At 45.8% G+C, this 26,497-nt stretch overlaps 2 protein-coding genes across 2 annotated transcripts in view; one reads left to right on the top strand and one right to left on the bottom strand.

Annotated features, from left to right (window-relative positions):
• The window catches only part of mcf2l2 (MCF.2 cell line derived transforming sequence-like 2), a gene marked incomplete at its 5' end in the record, with an annotated part of 156,436 nt that overhangs the window by 23,356 nt on the left and 106,583 nt on the right, over positions 1–26,497 (top strand). The window contains 8 exons of the mRNA XM_079507069.1: positions 1,069–1,193; positions 1,493–1,607; positions 5,071–5,190; positions 5,668–5,859; positions 9,345–9,536; positions 9,936–10,113; positions 10,590–10,693; positions 11,132–11,220. Of these exons, the coding sequence (XP_079363195.1) occupies positions 1,069–1,193; positions 1,493–1,607; positions 5,071–5,190; positions 5,668–5,859; positions 9,345–9,536; positions 9,936–10,113; positions 10,590–10,693; positions 11,132–11,220 (1,115 nt within the window). The remainder of the gene's footprint in view (positions 1–1,068; positions 1,194–1,492; positions 1,608–5,070; positions 5,191–5,667; positions 5,860–9,344; positions 9,537–9,935; positions 10,114–10,589; positions 10,694–11,131; positions 11,221–26,497) is intronic.
• b3gnt5a (UDP-GlcNAc:betaGal beta-1,3-N-acetylglucosaminyltransferase 5a) overlaps positions 23,844–26,497 on the bottom strand; it is a 13,254-nt gene continuing 10,600 nt past the window's right edge. Inside the window, exon 2 of the mRNA XM_079506230.1 lies at positions 23,844–25,898. Within this exon, the coding sequence (XP_079362356.1) occupies positions 24,106–25,296 (1,191 nt within the window). The 5' untranslated portion in view covers positions 25,297–25,898 and the 3' untranslated portion in view covers positions 23,844–24,105. The remainder of the gene's footprint in view (positions 25,899–26,497) is intronic.

Below are 26,497 nucleotides of genomic sequence, written 5' to 3'. Positions count from 1 at the left end.
GCAGCTAGAGGCGGGATCAAGACATACACAGTGCTGCCTTGATCCCGCCTCTAGCTGCTGCTGATTGGCCAGGCCGTTTTGTCACATGCTTTAAGTAGCATGTGACATGTCAAACTAGGGGGTTTCCATGATTCTAAATCCATTCCAAGCATTAGTTTGGCACAAACAAATGTGATGAGGTCAGCACAAATGTGATGAGGTCAGCACAAATGTGATGAGGTCAGCACATTTTGGGGAAGTGGCTATGGCTGAAAATTGACACACTTACGTCAACATCACCCACCCACCCATGTCTGTCATCCACGTCAATGCACAAGGACATCAGCATGACTCACACAAAGCATGCACATAAAATGCCACAATTGCCACATAAATGTAAATCATCTACTGTAGTGTATCTGTGAGGTACGAGTCTAGTTATCACTATAGCTCTCTTTATCTCTCCAAGTATAGTTATAGTATAGTAGAGTAAGGCGCGATTCATACTCCTATTTTAGAGCCTACAATGTGACGTCATTTGAGGTTCGGGGGGGCAGGTACCGTCCTAAAGTCGGCTCTTCGGTGCTACTGAAAGTTTCTGACGAGCCGAAATCATTTCGGCACTACAGCGGTAAAATAGGAGTATGAATCGGCCCTTATAGACTGTACGTTAGGTTAACTGAGCCACACCATGAAATGTAATTTATCTCTAGGAAATTAAGCTATTGTGAGCATTTCCTCCACCGCGCCGAGGCAGATGATTGCACTGCACCGCGTTCACCTTAGGGTCACACTTTGTACTTTTATATTCTTTAGACTTGTCTTTTGTATTGTGCAATAGGTTGAAATGTGCCACTATATCGCCTAAATTATTCCTGTATTATAATTGCACCCACAGTTACAATAAAGCAATTTAATTGAATATACTTTACATGTTAGTGTGCACGCACGCACGCACGCACGCACGCACGCACGCACGCACACACGCACGCACGCACGCGCACGCACGCACATGCACACGCACATGCACATGCACACGCACAGAGAGCCCTGTAATTGATGCAACTAATATTCCCCTGCTGTGACCAGGATGAACTGAAGCTGGCGTTGAAACAAGGCACCACTCTGCTGGGCTGCATCAAGGAGCAGGCCTCCAAGTCTGAGAGCCACAAACTCAACCCAGATGAGATGGAGAACCAGACCACAGTGGAGAGGTCATCATCTATATTAAATATTGTACACTGTCAAAATCCTCTGTGGTATAATTTAACGCCGAGAGTACAATGTGGTTGATAAGTTGAATAGTTGAGCTTACAAATTACCCTTAAAATATCATAAAGATTGGTCAAAAAATAACAATGTATTGATTCAAATGGATTTGAGATTGCAGCTTCAAACTGTATGTGTATGTATGTGTGTGTGTGTGTGTGTGTGTGTATGTGTGTGTGTATGTGTGTGCGTGCGTGCGTGCGTGCGTGCGTGCGTGCGTGCGTGCGTGGTATACTGTATATAGACTCCTGGCCCAGCTGGATGAGACAGAAAATGCCTTTGAGCAGTTCTGGTCTAAACACCATCTGAAGCTGGAGCAGTGTCTGCAGCTACGTCACTTCGAGCAGGACTTCAGAGAGGTGGGTGGGTGGAGTGGTGGTGTAGTGGTGGGTGGGTGTAGTGAGTGTCCAGTTAGATTACACTGTAGATTAATGTCCCTCAGGGAGACTTGTTTGATCCGGTAACACTTTCATCATGTGTCCCCACATCAATGTCTCTCCGTGCCTTTCAGGGGTGTAGCCATAACTTCAGGAGATTTATTTATTTTAATTATTGAATGATTTATTGAAAGATCCTCTCCCATTCAATTTTCACAAACATAAATCAACATATTTCAAATAAGTGTACATGCACACGGTCTACTGCAGCATCTTGTTTGGCATAATATTCATGGCCATGATCTGCTGGAATTGAAGTCAACCAAATGTGTTTCTACGCCTCTCTCTTTAACCACAATGAATCGTTGAGCAATCAGTCTCCTATTTGTGGTCAACTGTCAAGACAGTCAAGTCATCTTTATGGCTGTGACACACAGTGAAAGCAGAACACAGGGGAACACAACTTTTCAGGTTGGGTGTTTGGGAGACAATGAGCAGCTCCTCTTTATAGCCTGCTACTAATCACTCAATCAGGGCACAGCTGACACAGGGTGTGGCAACCAGAGTCATCAGGTGATTGACAGGTGTCTGTTTAGACCAGCAGAGGTCAGCAATATCACAGGCACTACAACAGAAAGACAGAGTAACATTAATGAACAGAATAGACAGATAGAGTATGAGTAGAGAGAGTATAGTGTGCCAGCACAGAACACCATGCGTTGATGCCATGTGTGCATATGTGCAAGCACCTAACACCATCGAGTCATCTTTATGGATGTGACACACAGTGAAACCGTCGAGTCAAGACTATGTCATTGTTCTTCGGAGACATGTTCTGAACCTCCAAAGACCAACTAAAGCTTCTTTCAGCCTCAGCAGAAGCAAGCAGGCACAGTAGGCCTTTAAGGAGTAGTCAAGGTTCTCGCAAAACGGTTCCACTCGCCCTGTTATTAGCAGCAACCTAGCTCGCTAAATTGTGTGATGGATGAACAAAAATCCACAGCTACAAATTAGTAACCACTTCATTCGCAGTGCATAGTTAGTATGTTGTCAGTAGAAACATCTAATCTCTGAGGCTTATACGTTTCCTTCCCGTCCATGAGCGCACGCACCACTTCCCCGCTGTGGGCATGCCTATACTCCAAGCAGACAGTTGATAAGTGCTCACTCAAAGCGAAAGTTTGTGATGCGTGGCTAGATGGGTCTGGTCCTGGGTACTATAATATGTCCTCTCTGTGCAAAAGGCTACTGGCTGTGTGTATAGACTTTCTTCCAGTGTGCGTACTCAAATGAAAGATGCATGGCCTACTCAAAATGAAAGTGTGTGGGTCACGACATTCAGTGCTGAATGAATGTCCTCTCTGGGAAGAAAGCAGCGGAAAAGGGTCAACGACCAAATTCCTCTTTTTCCACATCACTGAGAAACTCCAGTGGGACTAAACACTTCAACAAAGTGGTCAGGAAGCCACAGCGGTGCCGATATTATCTCAGGGAACTGAAGAAGCTTGATATGGGCCTTGAGGTTCTGCTCTAAACCCACATGTGTACAGGAAGAACGTCTATGATTTCATAATGACTCAGTAGCCTTCTACCCCCGAACCCCGCTAGAGGTTCTGTGTTTTTCCCAGCTCATGTCACACATCCCTGTGGATCTTTGATATTGATTAAGGCTGGTCGCGGTCCTAAACTGCATCTGGTTGGCTCTGGAATGCTAGCACGATGTAAACAGGGCGGTATGACCCCCCCTCCCCCACGTAAAGGTTTTTTACATGCTTGTATCTGGGATTCTAATCCCAGGTCGGCCCCATCGCTGATCGCGGTTTTATCTGGGGATTCTAATCCCATCCATCCATCTTCAACCGCTTATCCGTAGTCAGGTCGTGGGGGCAACAGCTCCACCAGAGTGCCCCAGACTTCCCTCTCCAGAGCAACATTAGTGACTTCCTCCTGGGGGATACCGAGACGTTCCAAGGCCAGTGAGTCGATGTGTTTCCTCCAACTGCGCCTTGGTCTGCCCCGGGGTCTCCTCCCAGTCGGACGTGCGTCGAGGACCTCCCTAGGGAGACGCCCGAGAGGCATCCTAACCAGATGCCCCGAACCACCTAAGCTGGCTCCTTTCCAGGGGAAGGAGCAGCGGCTCTACTCCGAGTCTCTCTCGTGTAATCCCAGGTCGGCCCAATTGCTGATCGCTTTTACAAAAGGAACTGTTTCGGGTGACTAAAAAAATAAAAAACTAACATAGGCGGTTCACAGACCTGGGGTAATTTATTTCGCTTACACGACTGAAAGAACTCGGCACAGGCGAATTAATTAATTTATTCATATGTGGCAGTCAATGTGCCTCTTTTCTTCCTTATCTTTTTTTTTTGGCCACCCTCTAGTTTTGCCTGAAGTGAGTTCTCTGTGTGAGGTTTCAAATAATGTGCGGCGGGCGCTTGATGATGAACTACCACCAACACGTCTGAACTGAAGCGAGACTGATTGGTTGGAGCTGCTGTTGTTATCACGGGTCACCTCTATTTTAATGTTCTCCTTGCTCACGTTCCTCCCTTTCTGTCCCAGCCCCTTTTTGGGGCTGGGACGTTTAGAAGATTGACGTTATTGACGTTTAGAAGATTTAACAAGTTTCAAAGGGTCATATCGAATTTCAATGAACAATACATCATATGAAAGCTTACATTCTGTAGTTTCATAATGTGTAAAAAGCAGAAAAATGACCATGGCCCCATTGTGTCCTAAAGCACTGTACTTGGTCAAATATCTGAGTTGAAAAAAGGGTGCCTAGGGGGCGCCCTAACTGGCGCCCTAGGCAATCTGCCGCCCTAGGCCATGGCCTATGTGGCCTATATATACCGGCCAGCCCTGAGCCCGACACTTGTGACGTCATGCGGCAGCCAAGACTTAGGTTTTCTTTAAGCTGTGATGTCACGTGACAGGCTGGCAGCCACAGTGGGCGCACCTCACTTCACGCGAGTGTGATTATTTTCCTTCTGAAAACGACTAAATGATGGAGCTTTGCCCAAACACACATTTTTTCTTCTTTACACCTTCTCGCCCCTCTCACCCCTAACCACTTTGCCTCCTGTATGCCCTTTGATACTTGATGCTATTCCTCGCTGTCTCACCTTCATTCTCTACCTTCCTTCGTCCCCTATATTTACACGTCTCCCTTTGTCATCGTCTCAGTCACACGATGTAAATCCTCTCTCTCTCTCTCTCTCTCTCTCTCTCTCTCTGTGTCTCTCTCTCTCTGTCTCTCTCTCTCTCTCTCTCTCTCTCTGTGTCTCTCTCTCTCTCTCTCTCTCTCTGTGTCTCTCTCTCTCTCTCTGTGTCTCTCTCTCTCTCTCTGTGTCTCTCTCTCTCTCTCTCTCTCTCTCTCTCTCTCTCTCTCTCTCTCTCTCTCTCTGTGTCTCTCTTTCTCCATTTCTCTCTCTCACATCACCAGGTGAAGGTGTCTCTAGACTCGTCAATGGATGGTCTGACCTGCCATACAGACATCGGTGATTGTGTGGCGAGGGTGGAAAGTCTACTCAAGGAACTTAAGGCCTTGGAGGAGAAAGCACAGGTTCATATAATCACACACACACACACACACACACACACACACACACACACACCTCTGAACCTCTTTATTCTGTTCTTATGCATCGCTAGAACCGCCTACCCCCCCCTGTTCTATTGTTGAACTTCTCCCTAGAGAAGACAGACTATGCACCCACTGCACACAACATGAAGTGGAAACTGAGCTACATTTCCTAACCATCTGTCTACTGTACCAAGACATCAGAGACACATACACTTCCCACAGAAGTCACAATCACCCACTAAGATTTTGAAAACATGACAATGAACTCCCATATCTGTTGGGCGAAGTAGGCTACAACAACACAGCAGCATGATTCGTGAGCTGCTGTGATAGGAGACGGATATCAAACATTGCTTATGTTTACATTGCTTTGGCAATGTAAACATATGTTTTCTCATGCCAATAAAGCCCTTTGAATTGAATTGAAATAACTATGGGCTGTTGTCTCCCCACCAGTCCACCCTGGACAAGGCCCAGCTCCACGCGCTGCACGGCGACCAGCTGATCCAGAGCAACCACTACGCCGTGGACTCCATCCGACCCAAGTGCGTGGAGCTGCGGCACGTCTGCGACGACTTCAGCAACGAGGTGAAGAAGAAGACCGACGTCCTGTCCAAGTCGCTGCGGATACACAGAGGCATAGACAAGGTAAGGAAAGCCGTGATTCTGTGATTTGTGTGTGCTGCCAGGACTGCTGCTTCGCTCTCTGGCTTCATGGGGTGGTTCGGGGAAGCCATCGGCGGGTGGGTAGGGAGGGAGGGAGGGAGGGAGGGATGGAGGGAGGCCGTCGTGTAAATTGGAAGGTTGTGGTTTTGATCCTCGGCTCCTCCAACTCAACGTGTCAAAGACCCATAAACCCTTGCAACAGTCTTCTGAGCTGTCTGAGCAAACTTTTGCTGGGCTAATGTAGAAATTCCTTTAGCGGGCACCAGCATTTCTCTTGTGACTATAATCTATTATAATAAAACTCTATTTAAATGTATCCTTAATTATCTTTAGTTAAGAGTGTACAAAATGTAACCAGATAGACCCTATTATCCCTATGTCTCTATCGAATGTCTGGCGACAAAATATTATGTTTGATTGCCGATTCCTGTAAGTTAGAGTTAGGGACAGGGTTATAGTAATGCGGCAAGTCGGAATGGCGGTGCGTTGGAATAGCGGGCTTTGGAATGCTGGCGTGTAACCACCGAACACACGTTTCCTCACTCTTACAGCGGTGGAATGCTGGCGTGTAACCACCGAACACACGTTCCTTCACTCTTACAGCGGTGGAATGCTGGCGTGTAACCACCGAACACACGTTTCCTCACTCTTACAGCGGTGGAATGCTGGCGTGTAACCACCGAACACACGTTTCCTCACTCTCACAGTGGTGGAATGCTGGCGTGTAACCACCGAACACACGTTCCTTCACTCTTACAGCGGTGGAATGCTGGCGTGTAACCACCGAACACACGTTTCCTCACTCTCACAGTGGTGGAATGCTGGCGTGTAACCACCGAACACACGTTCCCTCACTCTTACAGCGGTGGAATGCTGGCGTGTAACCACCGAACACACGTTCCTTCACTCTTACAGCGGTGGAATGCTGGCGTGTAAACCACCGAACACACGTTTCCTTCACTCTTACAGCGGTGGAATGCTGGCGTGTAACCACCGAACACACGTTCCTTCACTCTTACAGCGGTGGAATGCTGGCGTGTAACCACCGAACACACGTTCCTTCACTCTTACAGCGGTGGAATGCTGGCGTGTAACCACCGAACACACGTTTCCTCACTCTTACAGCGGTGGAATGCTGGTGTGTAACCACCGAACACACGTTTCCTCACTCTTACAGCGGTGGAATGCTGGTGTGTAACCACCGAACACACGTTCCTTCACTCTTACAGCGGTGGAATGCTGGTGTGTAACCACCGAACACACGTTCCCTCACTCTTACAGCGGTGGAATGCTGGCGTGTAACCACCGAACACACGTTCCTTCACTCTTACAGCGGTGGAATGCTGGCGTGTAACCACCGAACACACGTTTCCTCACTCTCACAGCGGTGGAATGCTGGCGTGTAACCACCGAACACACGTTCCCTCACTCTTACAGCGGTGGAATGCTGGCGTGTAACCACCGAACACACGTTCCTCACTCTTACAGCGGTGGGATGCTGGCGTGTAACCACCGAACACACGTTCCCTCACTCTCACAGCGGTGGAATGCTGGCGTGTAACCACCGAACACACGTTCCCTCACTCTCACAGCGGTGGAATGCTGGCGTGTAACCACCGAACACACGTTCCCTCACTCTTACAGCGGTGGAATGCTGGCGTGTAACCACCGAACACACGTTCCCTCACTCTTACAGCGGTGGAATGCTGGCGTGTAACCACCGAACACACGTTCCTTCACTCTTACAGCGGTGGAATGCTGGCGTGTAACCACCGAACACACGTTCCCTCACTCTTACAGCGGTGGAATGCTGGCGTGTAACCACCGAACACACGTTCCCTCACTCTTACAGCGGTGGAATGCTGGCGTGTAACCACCGAACACACGTTCCCTCACTCTTACAGCGGTGGAATGCTGGCGTGTAACCACCGAACACACGTTCCTTCACTCTTACAGCGGTGGAATGCTGGCGTGTAACCACCGAACACACGTTTCCTTCACTCTTACAGCGGTGGAATGCTGGCGTGTAACCACCGAACACACGTTTCCTTCACTCTTACAGCGGTGGAATGCTGGCGTGTAACCACCGAACACACGTTCCTTCACTCTTACAGCGGTGGAATGCTGGCGTGTAAACCACCGAACACACGTTCCTTCACTCTTACAGCGGTGGAATGCTGGCGTGTAACCACCGAACACACGTTCCTTCACTCTTACAGCGGTGGAATGCTGGCGTGTAACCACCGAACACACGTTCCTCACTCTTACAGCGGTGGAATGCTGGCGTGTAACCACCGAACACACGTTCCTTCACTCTTACAGCGGTGGAATGCTGGCGTGTAACCACCGAACACACGTTCCTTCACTCTCACAGCGGTGGAATGCTGGCGTGTAACCACCGAACACACGTTCCTTCACTCTTACAGCGGTGGAATGCTGGCGTGTAACCACCGAACACACGTTTCCTCACTCTTACAGCGGTGGAATGCTGGCGTGTAACCACCGAACACACGTTCCTTCACTCTTACAGCGGTGGAATGCTGGCGTGTAACCACCGAACACACGTTTCCTCACTCTTACAGCGGTGGAATGCTGGCGTGTAACCACCGAACACACGTTCCCTCACTCTTACAGCGGTGGAATGCTGGCGTGTAACCACCGAACACACGTTTCCTCACTCTTACAGCGGTGGAATGCTGGCGTGTAACCACCGAACACACGTTTCCTCACTCTTACAGCGGTGGAATGCTGGCGTGTAACCACCGAACACACGTTCCTTCACTCTTACAGCGGTGGAATGCTGGCGTGTAACCACCGAACACACGTTCCTTCACTCTTACAGCAGTGGAATGCTGGCGTGTAACCACCGAACACACGTTCCTTCACTCTTACAGCGGTGGAATGCTGGCGTGTAACCACCGAACACACGTTCCTTCACTCTTACAGCGGTGGAATGCTGGCGTGTAACCACCGAACACACGTTCCTTCACTCTTACAGCGGTGGAATGCTGGCGTGTAACCACCGAACACACGTTCCTTCACTCTTACAGCGGTGGAATGCTGGCGTGTAACCACCGAACACACGTTCCTTCACTCTCACAGCGGTGGAATTGAATGTACGGCAGCTCAAAACCTGATGATTCTGCTTGGGGCTTGTTGTATAAGTAAGGGGCGGCGGTGGCTCAGGGGTAGAGTGGCTGGATGGTAGCCGTAAGGTTGCCAGTTCGAACCCGGGCTCCCCCAGAGTTAGTGTCGAAGTGTCCTTGAGCAAGACACTGAACCCCTAATTGCTCCCGCTGTGCTGGTTCGTGCCTTGCATGGTTTCCTCCGCCATCGGTGTGTGAATGTGTGTGTGAATGGGTGAATGTAATGCACAATCTATGTAAAGCGCCTTGGATAAAGATAAAGGCGCTATATAAAAATGCACCATTTATATAAAAATGCACCATTTATGTCTACCTGTACAGGTGAACCAGTGGTGTGAGGCCGGCATCTATCTGCTGGCGTCCCAAGCCGTGGATAAGTGTCAGTCACAGGAAGGGGCGGAGTCGGCGCTGGCGGACATCAATGGCTTCCTGGAGACGGCCGAGCAGAACAAGCTGACTGAACTCAGGAACATCCACAACCAGTACGAAGTGGTGCTGTCAGAGGACGTCAAGGTATGTCTCTCTCTCACACACGCACGCATGCATGTGTACGCCGCACGCCGATCTACAAGCTCACAAGGCCTCGCATCGCGAGGCATTCTGAGCTTGTAGATATTTCATGATATTTATTTGTGGAACTGAGTCTAACAAAATTGAATACCCCAACTCCTACATTCCAAGTGCTTATCAGTGTGGGGGGGTCCCCAGTTCAAATATGATTATTTTGGGGGATCCCCAGTTCAAATAGGATTATTTTGGGGGGTCCCAGTTCAAATAGGATTATTTTGTTTTGTTTTGTTTTTTTAAGGGCACATTGCTGTCCAGAGGGAAAGGGCAGGTGGTGCTCTAGCACCCCCTAGTGTCTATCTTTGCACGTCACTGATATTGGCTGTATGTGTGTTCTGATGGCAGGCCAGCGTCCTGAAGGCCTTGAAGAGGCTGGAGGACGTCCAGGAGATGTTCGAGAAGCGACACGTCAGTCTGAAGAAGCTGTCGGCCAAGCAGACCAGGCCTGTCCAGCCTGTGGCTCCACGGCCAGAGTCCTCGCCCAAACGACCCTCGCTCAAGAACCCCGCCAGGACCCAGCAACGTGAGTCCAACGTTCTAATGAGGAAGGCATGTCGTCAGGTGTGTGCGTGTGCGTGTGTGTGTGCATGTGTGTGCGTGCGTGCGTGCGTGCGTGCGTGCGTGCGTGCGTGCGTGCGTGCGTTTATAAGACAGAGGAAAGAGAGTAAAATAGAGTGAAAGATGGCGACGAAACAAGACACAGAAGGAGAGAGAGAGAGAGAGAGAGAGAGAGAGAGAGAGAGAGAGAGAGAGAGAGAGAAAGACAGAACTTTAAGTTCAAGTGCTTTATTGTCAGTTATACTTGCAATACAAACATTTGAATTTGAGTGTGAGGTTTCACAGAAAGGTTAGAGGCGATGAATACAAGATTTTAAAGCAATTAAATTAAATACATTATCAAAAGGAGTGCAGTGCAAGAAGCACAGCTGGCAAGCGGTGCTTAATTAAAAAATAATGTTAACATAACTTCTGTGCTCTTCTTCTTCCTATACACTTCAGCTCTGGCGCGCAGATCTTCAGACGGCTCCAACAACAACAAGCAGCCGGCTGAAACCGACCCCAACAAGAAGAAGATCATACGCAAGGCCAAGGGAGGCATCAAGGTACCCTATTCATAGATTCAAGATACCCTACTATAGATTCAATGTATTGTCAATGCACAGTACAAGTACAGTACAGCGAGGTACCGCCAACACAAGACAATTGACCTTTTGTCAGCCTTCTGATTGGTCCCTGACTGACTAACCAGCAGGCTTGTCCCGCCCTCGTTCCGCCTTGTTTATGTTGAATTTTCTAAAACCAGTCATTGTGTAAAAACAGTCATTACGACTGCATCGAGGCCAGCCAAAATACATTTTAGTCGACTAAATTAACTGTAGATTTAGTCGACTAAAATCTCATGATATTGAATCGACTAAAACTAGACAAAAATGTGACTGAAACTAAATGAAAACTATTCAAGCAAGAGACTATGACTAAAACTAAAATCAAAATTTGCAGCCAAAAACAACACTGTAATGTACCATTGTGTATCGTCACAGATTGAGGTTATGCACGAGGCAAGTCAAGGAGGCTCCGCCCACGTCGTGCTGTCCAATGAGACGGAAGAGGTGCTGTCGAACAGACGCAGGTAAGAACACGCCTACAGGCTCTCAAAGTGGGGTCCGGGGACCCCCAGGGGTCCTCGAGGGAGCTCTAGGGAGTCCCCAGCTAAATGATAGTTTGGAACCAAATGGAGAGAATGGAGAGTTAAATTAACATTGATTTTTACAATATAAATTGGGGGTCCCAGAGATTGAAATGCCATTAAATGGGGGTCCGTAGCCTATTGCATGTCAAACTGGGGGTTGTTGAAATGAAAATGGTTGAGAATCACTGCTAGAGCCGTAAAAAAATCTTCTCGTATGCGGGTCCCTGGTACAGTAGGTCCCTGGCATATCTTTTCAAATGGGGGTCCGTGGGCTAATTAGTGTCAATTTGGGGGTCCTTGACATGGAAGCTCAGTGGCCTTGTGGTTAGAGTGTCTGCCCTGAGACTGGGAGGTCGGGGTTCGATCCCCGGCCGGGTCATACCAAAGACTATACAAATGGGATCCAGTGCCTCCCTGCTTGACACTCGGCATCAAGGGTTGGCTTGGGGGTAAGTCCCTGCGACATACTAGCGTCATGTCCAGGGGGTGTACTTGTACATCAAGCTGCCTCATGCTACAGAAACAGGAGATAGGCTCCTGCCCTATGGGCCTCATGGCTACAGAAACAGGAGATCGGCTCCTGCCCTATGGGCCTCATGGCTACAGAAACAGGAGATAGGCTCCTGCCCTATGGGCCTCATGGCTCGACAAGGCTACTTACTTCTTACTTACTGACATGGAAAAGCTTGAGAACCACCGGCTTACAGTACCTTACAGTATGTCTCCTGGATGAACGCATCATGTTCCTGGGGTCATTGTGGTGGACATTTTTGTCAATTCATTACATTTTTGCCACGGGCATGGGAATCTATGAATTCCATGAATAACATGGCTCCAGCTAAGAAGGGCCTTTATTGTGTTTCGAATGAAAAGGAAAAGGCCAACGAATTAAACAACGTTTTATGCAAGGTTTGAAACAGCTGACTTCTTGCACGAACAAAATGCTGCCCTAGAGTCTGTACCCACCCACACACAGTGATCTGGGAATTACTGTGGATCAACGTGAAGTCCAGAGGATGTTTTCGCACACATGTCCCCGGAAGGCTTCAGGTCCAGACGGGGATACAGGCTGCTCATGTACTGTTCCGTCCACCTGGAAAGACTCCATTATAATTCCTGTTCCCAAAAAGGAATTATTTCTGAGAAAAACATTATCAGTCTGCTGAAGGCAGCGGTTGGCTGTTCATTGGATGATTTTCAGTTTGCTTATAGGAGTGACAGGGGTATAGAGGATGCAGTCTTGGCCTTGGACTATTTTCTTTTGAAACACTTGGACAATAACAAAGCCTATGCACGCCTTCTTCTTGTAGATTTCAGCTCAGCATTTAACACAATACAGCCACATCTCTAAATAAAGCGGTACCTTAATGTCCATCCTCTTATTATTAGATGGTACTATTCATTTTTAACTAAACGTACACAAAGGGTCAGTGTGAATGGCACGATGTCAGAGCGCAGACCCCTGAGTTAGCTCACCTGTCCTTTTTACTCTGTATACAAATGAGTGTAGAAGTGGCAACCCAAACAATTACATCATTAAATTCTCGGATGATACTGACATTTTAGCCCTTCTGGATTAGGATAGGGATTTAGCGGACTACTTTTTAGAGGTACAGATCTTTGTAAAGTGGTGTGATGACAACCACCTTATTCTTAATGTTAAGAAGACACAGGAGATGGTGTTTGACCCCAAGAGTATTGGTGATCACAGGCCTGTGGTCATCCATGACTCGACCATCTCACAGGTCTCCTCATATAAATACTTCGGTATCTGTATTGACAACTTGGAATACACATGTTGACAGTACTCTCTGTAGTAAACTACAGCAAAGACTGCACTTCCTTCGGCGTCTCAGGGTTCATTGTGTTGACCAAAAATGTATGTTTGTTAGTGTTCTATCGAGCAGTCTTGGAAAGCCTGGTCAGGTTTGGCATCACAGTTTGGTTCGGTAATCTCTCTGTGCAACTGAGGTCCAAATTGTTCAGATTGGTGCAGACTGCAGGCGAGATCATAGGGGTAACTCCACTCTCTGCAGTCTATTTATGAGCAGGCTACACTAAAACGGGCCCAAAACATTGTCAGTGATGTTACCCTTGTTTTATGGCGAGTTTGTACTTCTGCCCTCTGGGAGAAGATACAAAGAACCAAAGTACGTAGAAGTACATCAGATTTTAAAAAATCGTTTGTACACCAGCATCAACTAAGATGTTGAACGAGGCTCTGAAACAGCAGTAACTGTGTGAGGCTAGATTATCCACATCATGTGTGCAATTGTGTAATGTTGCGTCTGCCTCTGTAATGTATTTTGTTTGTCTTTGATGTTTTATATGTGGCTGTATAGCTTGGGTGAAGGCCAAGACAAATTTCTCTTGTGGACAATCAAGTTTACCTTGACCTTGACCTTGGCATACAAAATGAGCGGACATATCATAACAGGTCTGTAACTCTGATAGTGTTCAAATGGAACCAAATGAACCCTCACACACACAGGTCCATTTTGTTCCATTTGTACACTCTCAGAGTTAAAGTGCAAATAAACCATTTTGTAAACCACTAGTAGTACTCCTAATATGCCATGTTGTCGTAGTAGATACAATGGTGGAAAAAGTACTCAATTGTTTTACTTAAAGTAAAAGTACCAATACTGTAATTTAGAACTACTTCGTTACAAGTAAAAGTACAAGCTCACAATGCGTCGCGTTGCGACGCATTGTGAGCTTGTAGATCGGCTATTTTCAAATGGCCGAAATGTATAGGGTTGAAGTGGTTAATGTATGTTTTCTAATCAAAATTTAAATCTCCAAAGTAGTAACTAAAGTTTTCAAATAATTGTAGTGACGTAAAAGTAAACATTTTGTCTCCGAGATGTAGTGGAGTAGAAGTAAAAGTATTGGAAATTGGAAATACTCAAGTAAAGTACAAATACCTCAAAATTGTACAGTACAGTTAAGTAAAAGTACTTAGTTACTTGACTCATACGCATAGGCTCATACATATTCGGAAGGAAACCTGGAGACTTGTTGGTTGAAAAGTGTCTTGAGACAACTTGTGATTTGACACTTTAATACAAATTGAATTGAATTGAATTGAGACTTGGCATTCAGTAATTGGGTCTTATTATCAAAATAAGAGTGGTGTATAAAAAAATAAAATCAAAAATGTGCCAGGGACAAGACTGGACACACTCCCATGACTGTCCTGACTCCAGGGACAAGACTGGACACACTCCCATGACTGTCCTGACTCCCATGATCAAGTTGTTGCATGTTCAAAACGGTTGCTTTTCAGGAAGTGGAATGCAGTACGTTGTGTTGCAATGGATCCATTGTAGTTATTTACTAATTTAGTCACAAACTCTTTCACCACTTTCACTTTCAAAATGTGTCACAAATAGCAGAAATAGCAGATTTACAATGTCGACACATTGTGAGCCTGTGTAGATCAACAGAGTAGGGCATTGATTTACCAAAAAACATTCATGTAAACATGGAGATGCAAGGTTGCTGCCCAATAACATTGATTATCTATTGAATCAATCTGATCATATTGATCTAATTAGAAATCAAAACAAAAATACAACAGAATAAGTCTGTTAAACTGCTACCAATGCTGTGCAACAGGAGAAAACTATTCTCATGTTAACCCATTTTTGGGCGGGAACCCCTTTTGGTGTTTTAAGCATGTTATGCTTTAGCTGTTGAAAAATAGCAGATCTACAAGCTCATAGCGCGGCACCGAGTGCCGCGCTATGAGCTTGTAGATCTGCTATTTTTGAAAAATCGTGAAAATGTGCCTCAAATCTTTGAATATATATATTACACAGTGAACATTTTAACTCAAATCTTTGCTTCTGGGAGGGTCCCTGGAACAACATATTTTCAGATGGGAGCGGAGGCATATTACATATCATTTTTCAGGGTCCTTGACATGAAATATTGAGAACCACTGATACAGAAACTTAGGTATTTCAGAAAACTGTCAGGATTTAGAAGAGACTTATTAAATTTCGACGTCAGGCCTAAATGGGTTAAAACATGTGACTTGTGGACGACATGCAGTACAGTAAGTGCAGTAAGACACGTATTAATCAGAAAAAGGGTGAAGAATGTTGTCAGCTGCCAGCTCTCCATCAGAGCTGTTGGGAGAATGCAACAGAGACTAAATTTTTGTGCCTATAGAGGGAAAATAATATATTCTGCAAATAACCGCCATGAGATTGAAAATCGCCTAGCCTTAATCCATTTCAACCGAGACCGATTCTACAAAATGTCTTCTAAATCATGACAGTTTTCTGAAAAGCCTATGTTTCTATGTCAGTGGTTCTCAAACAATTTAATGTCAAGGAGCCCCAGAATTATATCTATTTGGCCGCCAAGCCGCATCTCAAAATATGTTGTTCCAGGGACCTCCCAGAAGCAAAGATTTGACTTAAAAATGTTCGCTCTGAGAAAATATATATTCAAAGATTTGCACCACATTTTCACGATTTTTAAAAAAATCACACCCGTGTGAACTGAGTGGTGTAAGGTCTTATATAGACTGATCAGCTGTGGTCTGACGTAATGTCTGACGTAATGAAATCACACCCGTGTGAACTGAGTGGTGTAAGGTATTATATAGCCTGATCAGCTGTGGTCTGACGTAATGTCTGACGTAATGAAATCACACCTGTGTGAACTGGGTGACCATAGCAACCATGCTCATTTTTTGGTACGAACAGACAGACAGACAAACAGACAGACACGTAAACTAACAAAGCCAGTTGTAGGAGTGGTTTACACCACTCAAAAATAGCTACGAGCTTGTAGATCTGCTATTTTTCAACAGCTAAAGTATAACATAATGCTTGAAACGCCAACATGGGTTCCCGTCCAGAATGGGTTAATAATCCTCTCATGAGGACTGAAAATTATGCATCTTTTAAAAATCAGACCAGTCTGAAGCGAGTGGTGCAACAGCACCCCCTATTGGTACTCTAAACACGGTACATAGGTTAGGACATAGGGACATAGGTTGGGACATAGGGACATAGGTTGGGACATAGGGACATAGGTTGGGACATAGGGACATAGGTTGGGACATAGGGACATAGGTTAGGACATAGGGACATAGGTTGGGACATAGGGACATAGGTTGGGACATAGGGACATAGGTTGGGACATAGGGACATTGCTGTTCCTTGGAGTGGTTGCACCAAAAATATAGCTTGGGTTAATAATATTAACGGGAACATACAAAGCATCATATTTGAAAACAAAGTTAATCTGAGTATAAAGGAAATGCTGTGTACCACTAGCTGTGACGGACAGCCTTCAGACACAGGTGCTGTAACTGTTTGCTTTATTTATTTATTTTTTTATAATTTTTTTTTTTTATTGGGTGGTTGAGTGGTTACATACATTCTTTTTTTTTTTTAAACTCTTTATTTTTTGAATTTTTGAATATGCACGAGACACAAAAGACAGACAAGGCATACATTAAAACAAAAAAAAACATCAACAGAAGAAACAGAAGAAAAATAAAAAACAAACAAACAAACAAACAAACACATGAGGTCATGGGATGTACAGCAACAAGCAACAACAATACATATTACAGACTTTTGGATTCATTGACAACCGGAAAGACACAACCCATATTCACTCCATATCCGCCCCCCCAGCTAAATACTCTATCCATTTCTCCAATCTTCTTTCACCCAGCTCTTTTTGCAGTCTTAAAGAATAGGTCATCTGTTCTAGGAGATGTAGTTGTTTCACAATGTTGATAAATAGGTCAGCAGTAGGACAATTCTTTTGTAAAGGTTACATACATTCTTGAATACATCAATACACATTTTCATAAGGAATGATCATAGTCAAGGAGGCAACAGGAAATGGTTTACATGACATTAGAGTTTTTTAAACATTTTGTATTTCATTAATTTTATGGCTTCATCCACCCAATGGTTTTTTCATTTTATTTTCATTCACACCTCATTCTTTCTAAAGCCGCATGCGCGCACGCACGCACGCACGCACGCACGCACGCACGCACGCACGCACGCACGCACACACACGCGCATACACACACACACACACACACACACGCGCATACACACACACACACACACACACACACACACACACACACACACACACACACACACACAACCCCTACCTACCCTGCCCTGCCCTATACACACACATGAGGGAGATGCGGGAAGAAACAAAAGGGAAGCGACACAAAACATCACACACACACACACACACTCACACAGGTTCCTTCGGTTGTCCAGCACAGGTTGACTCAGCGGCTCCATTCCTCCTACAACGCCTCATAAATTGGATTCCACAGAGAGTTAAATTGGTTTTCTTTATGGTGCTGTAACTGTTTGCACCCGGGTGTCTAAGTACATACATACTGCGCATACCCTACATCAGTGTGGAATTTAGCCACGCATTATTTCATTCTGCAAACGGACACCCGGTTTGGGGCAAAAACAGCAGGAATACTCATGGAATGAAATGATGGCTCTAAGGCTGAAGGGCATGCAGCGAAACACTTCATCATTTAACTTCACAAGTTAGCTATATGGTAGATAAAGAACCCCTAATGTTTAACAAGAGGCCTGCAGGCTATTCAATTTAGAAACCGTTGATCAAATAAAGGCTGTATTGGAGGCTCAATGGGCTAAAGCTAAAGTACATAAACATTATTAGAACAAAGCGGAGATCCGGGCACACTTCAACCGACATGTTTGGACCTATGTGGTCTTTGGTCTTCATCAGGGCATAGTAGTCGCAGCCCTGATGAAGACCGCATAGGTCCAAACATGTCGGTTGAATAAAGTTTTCCTCCTTTTTAACCTTTAAGTGTGCCCGGATTTCCGCTTTGTTCTATAGATGTGTTGTCCCGAATTGATCCCAGGAGCACCTTTTTACTATTTTTTACATTGTGTATACACAATTGTGTACCTGCACACCTCCTGAGCACCTGGTTGAAATGAAATGAAATGAAATGATTACTATATTTACCCAGGGTATCTGGGCTAAGCTCAAGAACTTGTTTCCAGCCAGGCCCTGCTCATAGAACACATTTCATCGTAGTGGTTCAATGCCTTGTTCAAGGGCACTTCAGCGGTGGTAATTTTAACGTGTCGGACCGCTGATTCGAACTGGCGACCTTCCGGTATCAAGACCGCTCCGCTATCCGTTCGGCCACCGCTGCCACGAACCGCTGGTTGCTTCCTTGCCTCTACATATACATTTACTTTTATGACATCATGGGCCTAGCCCCTCTGCATTGTGTCACACATGTTGTATAAAACTGCAGAGAGAATCAAATACAGCTCTGTGTTTCCATCTCTCTGGTGGGATGAGCTTCAGAATAAAATACAGCTCTGTGTTTCCATCTCTCTGGTGGGATGAGCTTCAGAATCAAATACAGCTCTGTGTTTCCATCTCTCTGGTGGGATGAGCTTCAGAATCAAATACAGCTCTGTGTTTCCATCTCTCTGGTGGGATGAGCTTCAGAATAAAATACAGCTCTGTGTTTCCATCTCTCTGGTGGGATGAGCTTCAGAATCAAATACAGCTCTGTGTTTCCATCTCTCTGGTGGGATGAGCTTCAGAACAGCTCTGTGTTTCCATCTCTCTGGTGGGATGAGCTTCAGAACAGCTCTGTGTTTCCATCTCTCTGGTGGGATGAGCTTCAGAATCAAATACAGCTCTGTGTTTCCATCTCTCTGGTGGGATGAGCTTCAGAATAAAATACAGCTCTGTGTTTCCATCTCTCTGGTGGGATGAGCTTCAGAATAAAATACAGCTCTGTGTTTCCATCTCTCTGGTGGGATGAGCTTCAGAATAAAATACAGCTCTGTGTTTCCATCTCTCTGGTGGGATGAGCTTCAGAACAGATTTAGGTAGTACTGTATACTGCAGTGGTTCCCAATGTATTAGTTTGAGACCCAAAAGAGACCTTTAACCCATTTTGACCTGAGATCAGATTCTATAAATGTCTTCTACATCCTGACAGTTTTCTGAAAAAGCTACGTTTCTATGTCAGTCGTTCTTAGATTTTTCAAAAATAGCAGACCTACAAGCTCATAGCGCGCCACTCGGTGGCGCGCTATGAGCTTGTAGATCTGCTATTTTTCAACAGCTAAAGCATAACATAATGCTAACACCAAAAGGGGTTCCCGCCCAAAACTAGTGAAAATAGCCGATCTAAACGCTCACACTAATTCTTCTTCTTCTTCTTCTTCTTCTTCTTATTATTATTCTTTTAATTTATGGAAATAAGCCCAGAGCACGGGTCGATTTCCGGTTTCGTCATCATAACGCGACGGCCTCGTCACCAGGTCCGCGACAAGTAAATGCTCTCTGCTTTGAACTAAAATGAGAAACAGTTTTGTACTCTGAGTAACTTGAGGCAACATGAAAAACGGACCACATCCGGGGGTCATTTCAAGTGGGTTTATATGGTTTATGGCGTGGTGTGTGTGACTGTGTGTGTGACTGTGTGACTGTGTGACTGTGTGCGTGCGTGCGTGCGTGCGTGCGTGTCTGTGCTTGTGCGTGTGGGGAAATAACACAAAATAACGTTACTTGAATCATACCAAAAGATGAGAATTTAAGTCTTGCACTTTGTTGCTATGAGGAAAAAGCCCCTCAGTGATTTCAGAGTAAATTTTTACATCTACCAGTTCACGTTCACAGTACACTGTGTATATTCTTAAGGGGCATAATATGGTCTACACATACTTTGCATAGCTTAAATTAAATTGAACTCGTGGCACATGGCCAGTAGTGAAAGGTTTCCACGCGAGCACCAACGACTGGGGACACACCAGCAGTAAACAAATTCCACATAAGGTCATGATGCTGCTAGACGGGTTGGCCTGGTGCTGGTGATTTGGACGGTCTCAGCATTCTTCATCCAACCACAGAAATAAGTGGATATAAGTGGATACAGCAGAGAAACGGTGAGGCACACAGGCACAGAAAGAGGCTTCTGAAGACACTCAGGGTGGTGACAGAGACGAGGAGGGAGAGAGAGAGAGAGAGAGAGAGACGTATGGAGAATGATAAAAAGAGTAGAGAGGTTGAGGGAGGAAGAGAGACAGACTGAGAGAAAGCACAGAGATAGGGAGCAGGCGAGGAGAACAATAGCAGAGACGAGAAGATGGCAATGCATTTTTTTTGACAGCCTTCACAGGCCAAATTCTCCCCAAAGATGATTCTAGTGTAGTAACCGCCAGGCATTATTATAGATGGAGTACCTCAGAACACACAAGGCTGTACTCCAGTCTCTGCTGAGAGGGGAAGAAAAAAGCAATGTGTGAAATAAAATAGCTGATCTACAAGCTCACAATGCGTCGCAACACGACACTTGTTGATGTGAATTGGCTATTTTTGGTATGTGACACTGCCGTGCAACTAGGTATAACTCAGGCTTTAGGATTAGGGTTCAAAATGCCCCCAAAAAGGTATAAAATTGCAAATATTGATGTATGAGTATGGAAATACAAAAGTCTAGTCACATTATAATTCACTGGCAAATTCTTAGAGCTCAGAAAAATATGGTCTGGGACAGACAGGGTCTGATAAAAAGATGAAAAGAGGGAGAGGGAAATATAGTGGGTTTCAACTGGCTTTGTATTTGGGAACGTAATTTCCCTCAGCCGTGAGATTGCAACCCAAATCAGATAATTATGTGTGTGCGCCAATGAAAGAGCAGGATGCAATGACCGCCACTGAGAAAATAATCACTGAGCCTTCAGTCCCTTCACACACACACACACATGGAAGATGCAACCCGTGACCCGTCCCACAGACTCCCACTGGAAATGCACGTAGCGCTCGCAAGGTTCTGACTGAGTCATGTACAGAATTCACAATTGGCAAGGACTTTGATCTGCCTGCCTCTGCCCGCGACAGTGACAGGCTCTCAGTTTGAGCTCATCTGAAGTACTGTAGTTCAAATAATGATAATAAATAAAAAAGGAACCCTATGAGCTTTTATGGTCTGTTTTCCACTTTCTTGAAAGTTTCTTCAAGTATCAAGCCCCCTGCTACAACTGGCGTTCCTATTTCAGGCATGTCATTAGAGAGCCAATGTTTTCAAAAAATGTTCCACTAGATTTACAAATTGGCGAAAATAGCAGATCTACAAGTTCACAACATGCCAGGGCGGGGCACGTTCCACGTTTCGAGCTTCAGTCGCTGTGGGATATACCGCCTTATCACAAAGTATAAAATGATTAAATTAACTTGAATTCTTTTTTGTGTCAAATGTTGGTACTCGAGTAAGAGTATTGTCTCCATTGCTCCAGAGTATTTTTCCGTTCCAAATGTGAAATCGGTGTCAGTCAGACCACAGGGCCTCATGGCTTCTATAAAACCTGCCTCTGTGGGAGCATTGGGAACCGTTTTACCATCATCTGGCACCATTTAACCCGTGAAGTCATGCCGGATGTGGCATTGCAGCAGACTGGGCTCATGTCTCAACGGGAAGTGTGTCTGCTACCGTTGGCTGGAGGGGAACTGAGAATGAAATCAGATAGCTCCTGCTTTTGAACACCTCCGCCCGTTCACCAGCTCTCCACATGGCTTTAAGCCATTCAGGGCGGGAACGTACCCTCTTGGTGTTTTAAGCATTATGTTATACTTAAGCCGTTGAAAAATAGCAGATCTACAAGCTCATTTTTTTGAAAAATCGTGAAAATGGCGCAAATCTTTGAATATATATTCTTTCAGAGCGAACGTTTTTAACTCAAATCTTTGCTTCTGGGAGGTCCCTGGAACAACATATTTTCAGATGGGGGGGCCAATTACATAATATTTGGGGTCCTTGACATGAAATATTGAGCACCACTTCTTTTAGAATTTTGACGTCGGGTCTAAATGGCTTAAGACCACCCAAATGTAAATGTCAGCAGTGCAGAACTGCAAGCTGAATATAGTCGTGGGACGGTCTCTCTACAAATTACCTCTAAATGTATTCGACTTAATTCCCTTAACAAGAAGAGAGAGAATATCCTAGAATTGAAACAACAAAACGTCCATCTATCTGCCAGACGTGTTCATTACCCTGTGGTTTGGTTGGGTTGTCCGCTCTGCTTCACCACAGCACTGATCATTACTGAGGAATCTCTCTCCACAATTAGTGGTTTATTGCAAGAGTTGTTTAGTACATTGAATTTTAAGCTGCAATAGTCAGGAACCCATGATTTAGTGGACTTCTGATCCTAAACAAAGATTACTGCACTCAATTTAACATGAATGCAAGATGTATTTCGCTCCCGATAAAGGCTGTATGTGTCACATAATACACAGCCTTTTGGTCAGTGAGAAACTGTGACTACAGTTACAGTTAGAGATGTCCCGATACTGTATCGGTATCGGGAAAAGTATCGGATCGGCCCTTATTTGTCATATCGGGTCATATGGGTATCGGCGAATATGCCAGTCTAACCACAGATCCAACACAGGGGTAAGGGGTTGACACTATGGCAGGTAAATACAATGTTGGGACATGTGGAGTTTGCTTTGGAGTTGCCCAAACTGCAAGTGCACATTTGAGTGACACAACACAAGATGTATATCTAGATAGCTATAAACACAACATGAGATCACTACACTGGTATCGTTATTCGGTATCGGTATCGGCTAACACAGAAATGGAGGTATCGGGATCGGATCAGAAGCGAAAAAAGTGTATCGGGACATCCCTAGTTACAGTATGGGCTGGGCGATGTGGACAACATCAAATATTTGTTTTAACAAAATATTACCTCTATTGAGGTAATATGTTATCGTCACAATGTCATTGTGACGATAACATACATTTTCATTTCAATGTTTCAATAAAATTAAAAATAATAACCGATCTACAAGCTCACAACGTGTCACATCCCCATGCATTGTGAGATTGTAGATCTACGTTTTGTTATTTTGAACGTAAGGCCATAAAGGACCACTTCACCACTTTATCTTCATATAATTGGTCCTCACTAATGATACAATACCACCATTTTCTTCCCTACTCAGTCTGTGTCTCATAGGAGGGCTGTGGGCAGTTCAGAAACCCGTCCACCAGTGACGTCATCGTTAGGCAGATTTATTTTTATTTGTATTGTTAATATTGTAAGAACGATTGCTTCCATTATCGCATTGCAACTTTTCAGGAATAGAAATCCTGCAGTTTCTATTACTGTAGCTTGTATTCCCCATCGATGATGTCACTGGTGGACGAGTTGTATGAACTGCCCACATTCCCCCCATGAGACATTATTTGCTACTGCTAGACGATATCTATTGTCATATCACACATAATATTGACTTGCTGCCAAGCCAAAGCCTAGACTACAAAATTAAGTATTCTGCCTAGCGATTCATTTATTTTGCAGTTAGCACTTAAAGATAGTGTAGTGTACGTTTGTGTAAAGTTGTGAAAACCTCGCAGACAAAATAATAGGCTTGATAACCCCATACATGTAAATGGACCAGGCTTGGCGGACGTACACCCCAAAAACAAATAGTGGTTTCCACGCACGAGTGAAGAACAGGCAGGTGCTTCATGTGTGCTCGACAAAATGGCTTTAGTCTTTTATTGCAACAGGGCAAACACACAACACCAGCAGCAAACATTGAATGAACTATAGCAGAGGGGCAAAAGAATAAATGAAAAAACACTGTATATTGGGCTCAGTTGATTGTGTCTGTGCGTGAGTATTATTATTATTATTTTGTCAGCTTATATATATATATTTTTAATTATGTGCAGAACATCACATATTATTTCATTAAATTAGTCCCAACATCTCTTGACAATCCCATTGTTCACCTGAAAGCTGCCAGACAAGAGTAGGTGTTTTGGTAGTACGGCCGACATAGCAGCATCACTCTGACCGCCGTGCAGTAGGCGCCGTTAATGAACCCCGAGGACAGGCCGCGGACCGCGGGCGCCGTGGCCGCCCGCCACAGCGTGCGTATGTCCTTGGCGTGCCCGTGCGACGTGATCATGCGGTTGTAGATGCACTGGTGGTACGGCGCCTTGCCCTCCCCCGAAATGTAGGCGTGCTCCTCGGGGTAGACGCCCATGGCGTTGGCGCAGATCCCCATGAAGACGTCGTCGATGTACATGGAGGAGTTGAGCCGCAGCGTGGCCTGGTAGATCTTGGCGGCCACGTCCCCCGACACCACGTAACCCGCGCCCGCCGTGTAGTCCGGGTACGAGGGCCAGGGGTACAGCTCGTACGGAACGTGATATTTGCTGTCTTTGCGGCGGTTGGGAGGCGCTCCCCGGTGCACGTGCCCCACCCACAGGTTCCTGGCCCCCGCCTCGCTGTTCAGGAGACCCCGCAGGTACCGGACCAGGTTGGGCATGTGCACGAAAATGTCGTCGTCCGCCGTCATGAAAAAGCGAGCGTGGCGGCAGTGCTTGTGCGTCCAGTGGAACTGCAGGATCAGCTTGGCGGTCAGGTTGTGGAAGGTGTCCGCAAAGTCCTGCTGAATCAGATCCCCGTACGTCCAGTCCTCCTGGACGAGAGCCCTCTGTGTCGCGGCCCTGCGCTCCGTGTCCGGGTGCACGCCCAGGGCGTACACCACCCGCACGCTCTCCCGCGCCTCCCGCCAGACGTAGGTCTCGTTGCCCCACGTGTCCCTGACCGCCTGCCGCCGCTCGAAGCTCTCCGGCGACGATTTCACAAACAGGACCAGGAGCACGTCGTCCCAGGGGCGTCCGCTGCCGCTGGTCCCGCATTTGTCCTTGTGGTTGATGAGGTAAGGATGGCTCACCGTCGCCCCGTCGCCCTCCACCACGGGGCCATGGTGCGGGTCGGGGTTGATGGCGAGGGAGGTGTTGATGAAGTCATAGCTGTTGATCAGGTAGCGGTAGGTGTACGACCTCACGTGGCTCACCACGTGGTGGTCCAGCTGTTCCCAGCACACCATCACCATGCACAGCAGCAGGCCGGTGGTCAGCAGCTGCACGCACTGACACTTGCGGATGCGACGGAAGTTAATGAACATGGCTGCGGAACGCCAATGAGCCACAGGCGCCGTTGCGATTATAACCTGCCGTCTCTTCTCTCCTTCTCGTCGGCTTTCTTTTTGAGTCTATATTCTTCCCTCCTTTCGGTCTGCTCTGCTTCTCCTGACTGTAATGTCCTTACTTTATCTTCTTCTTACCCATACAGTAGCTTATCTATTTCCTCTCACATATTTTCCTGTCCACTGTATACTTTCTTATCTAGTCTCTCTCTAGGCTCCCATCCTCCTGTTGTGTGATGGTGTTTGCTCTGTTGTTGTCAAGTCCAGTAGGCCTTTGTCAGACTTTCCAGCAGAGGTACGGCTCCGTCACTGAGCTTCCTCCACTCTGTCAGCGAGAGCCTGTGTTCCCTCATAGTGATTGGGTCTGGAGTGAAGGTACTCGTACCGTCCTTCAGTTGAAAAACGTCACCATCGCTCTGCCACTACTCTTCCTCCTCGCGCGTAGAACCAGTTTACGGTACTTCCCAAAAAAACTCTTCTGCTTCTGTATTTGCTCTCTCCGTCCGTCCTCCTCCAGTCCTTCACTGCCTCTCATCAGTGCGTTGCTGGTGGTGGCGTGGTGGTGTAAGACCTCATTGGATCTGTGGAAGAGAGAGAGACTTTGAGAATGATGCACTGTAATGCTAGGCTGGGATTGATTTCATATTTCGGTTAAACATTTTAAAGTGGAATAGCACTCCAGTCCATTTGAGGAATAATACCTTAACGTTGTTGCTGATAGCAAGCACAGATAAAGCTTTGTCTCTGTGGCATACCGCACATACATAGCATTTCTTTATAGAGCAGAAAGAGTTTGAATCTTGATGACCGTTATGTATTCTAACATCTTGGGACATGTACCCAGAGTGACAAAAGTGAGACTTTACAAGAAAGGACAAATGTTTCTCGAGTGGCGCGCTACGAGCTTGTAGGTCTGCTATTTTTGAATATATATTTTTTCAGAACAAACGTTTTTAACTCAAATCTTTTCTTCTGGGGGGTCCCTGGAATAACATTATTTTCAGATGGGGGTCGGAGGCCAATTACATATAATTTTTGGGGTCCTTGACATGAAATATTGAGCACCACTGATATAGAAACATGGGTATTTCAGACGTCAGTCCAAAATGGGTTAATGAAATGTTATCCCATGTTGACGTCAAACATTAAAAGCATTGTCTTGCATGGTCTATGAGATCAG

Source organism: Electrona antarctica (assembly GCF_951216825.1).
Source record: "Electrona antarctica genome assembly, chromosome: 7".
NCBI classification, from domain to species: domain Eukaryota; kingdom Metazoa; phylum Chordata; class Actinopteri; order Myctophiformes; family Myctophidae; genus Electrona; species Electrona antarctica.
Note: the sequence above shows the minus strand (reverse complement) of the source record. Positions and strands in the feature narration are given on the sequence as shown.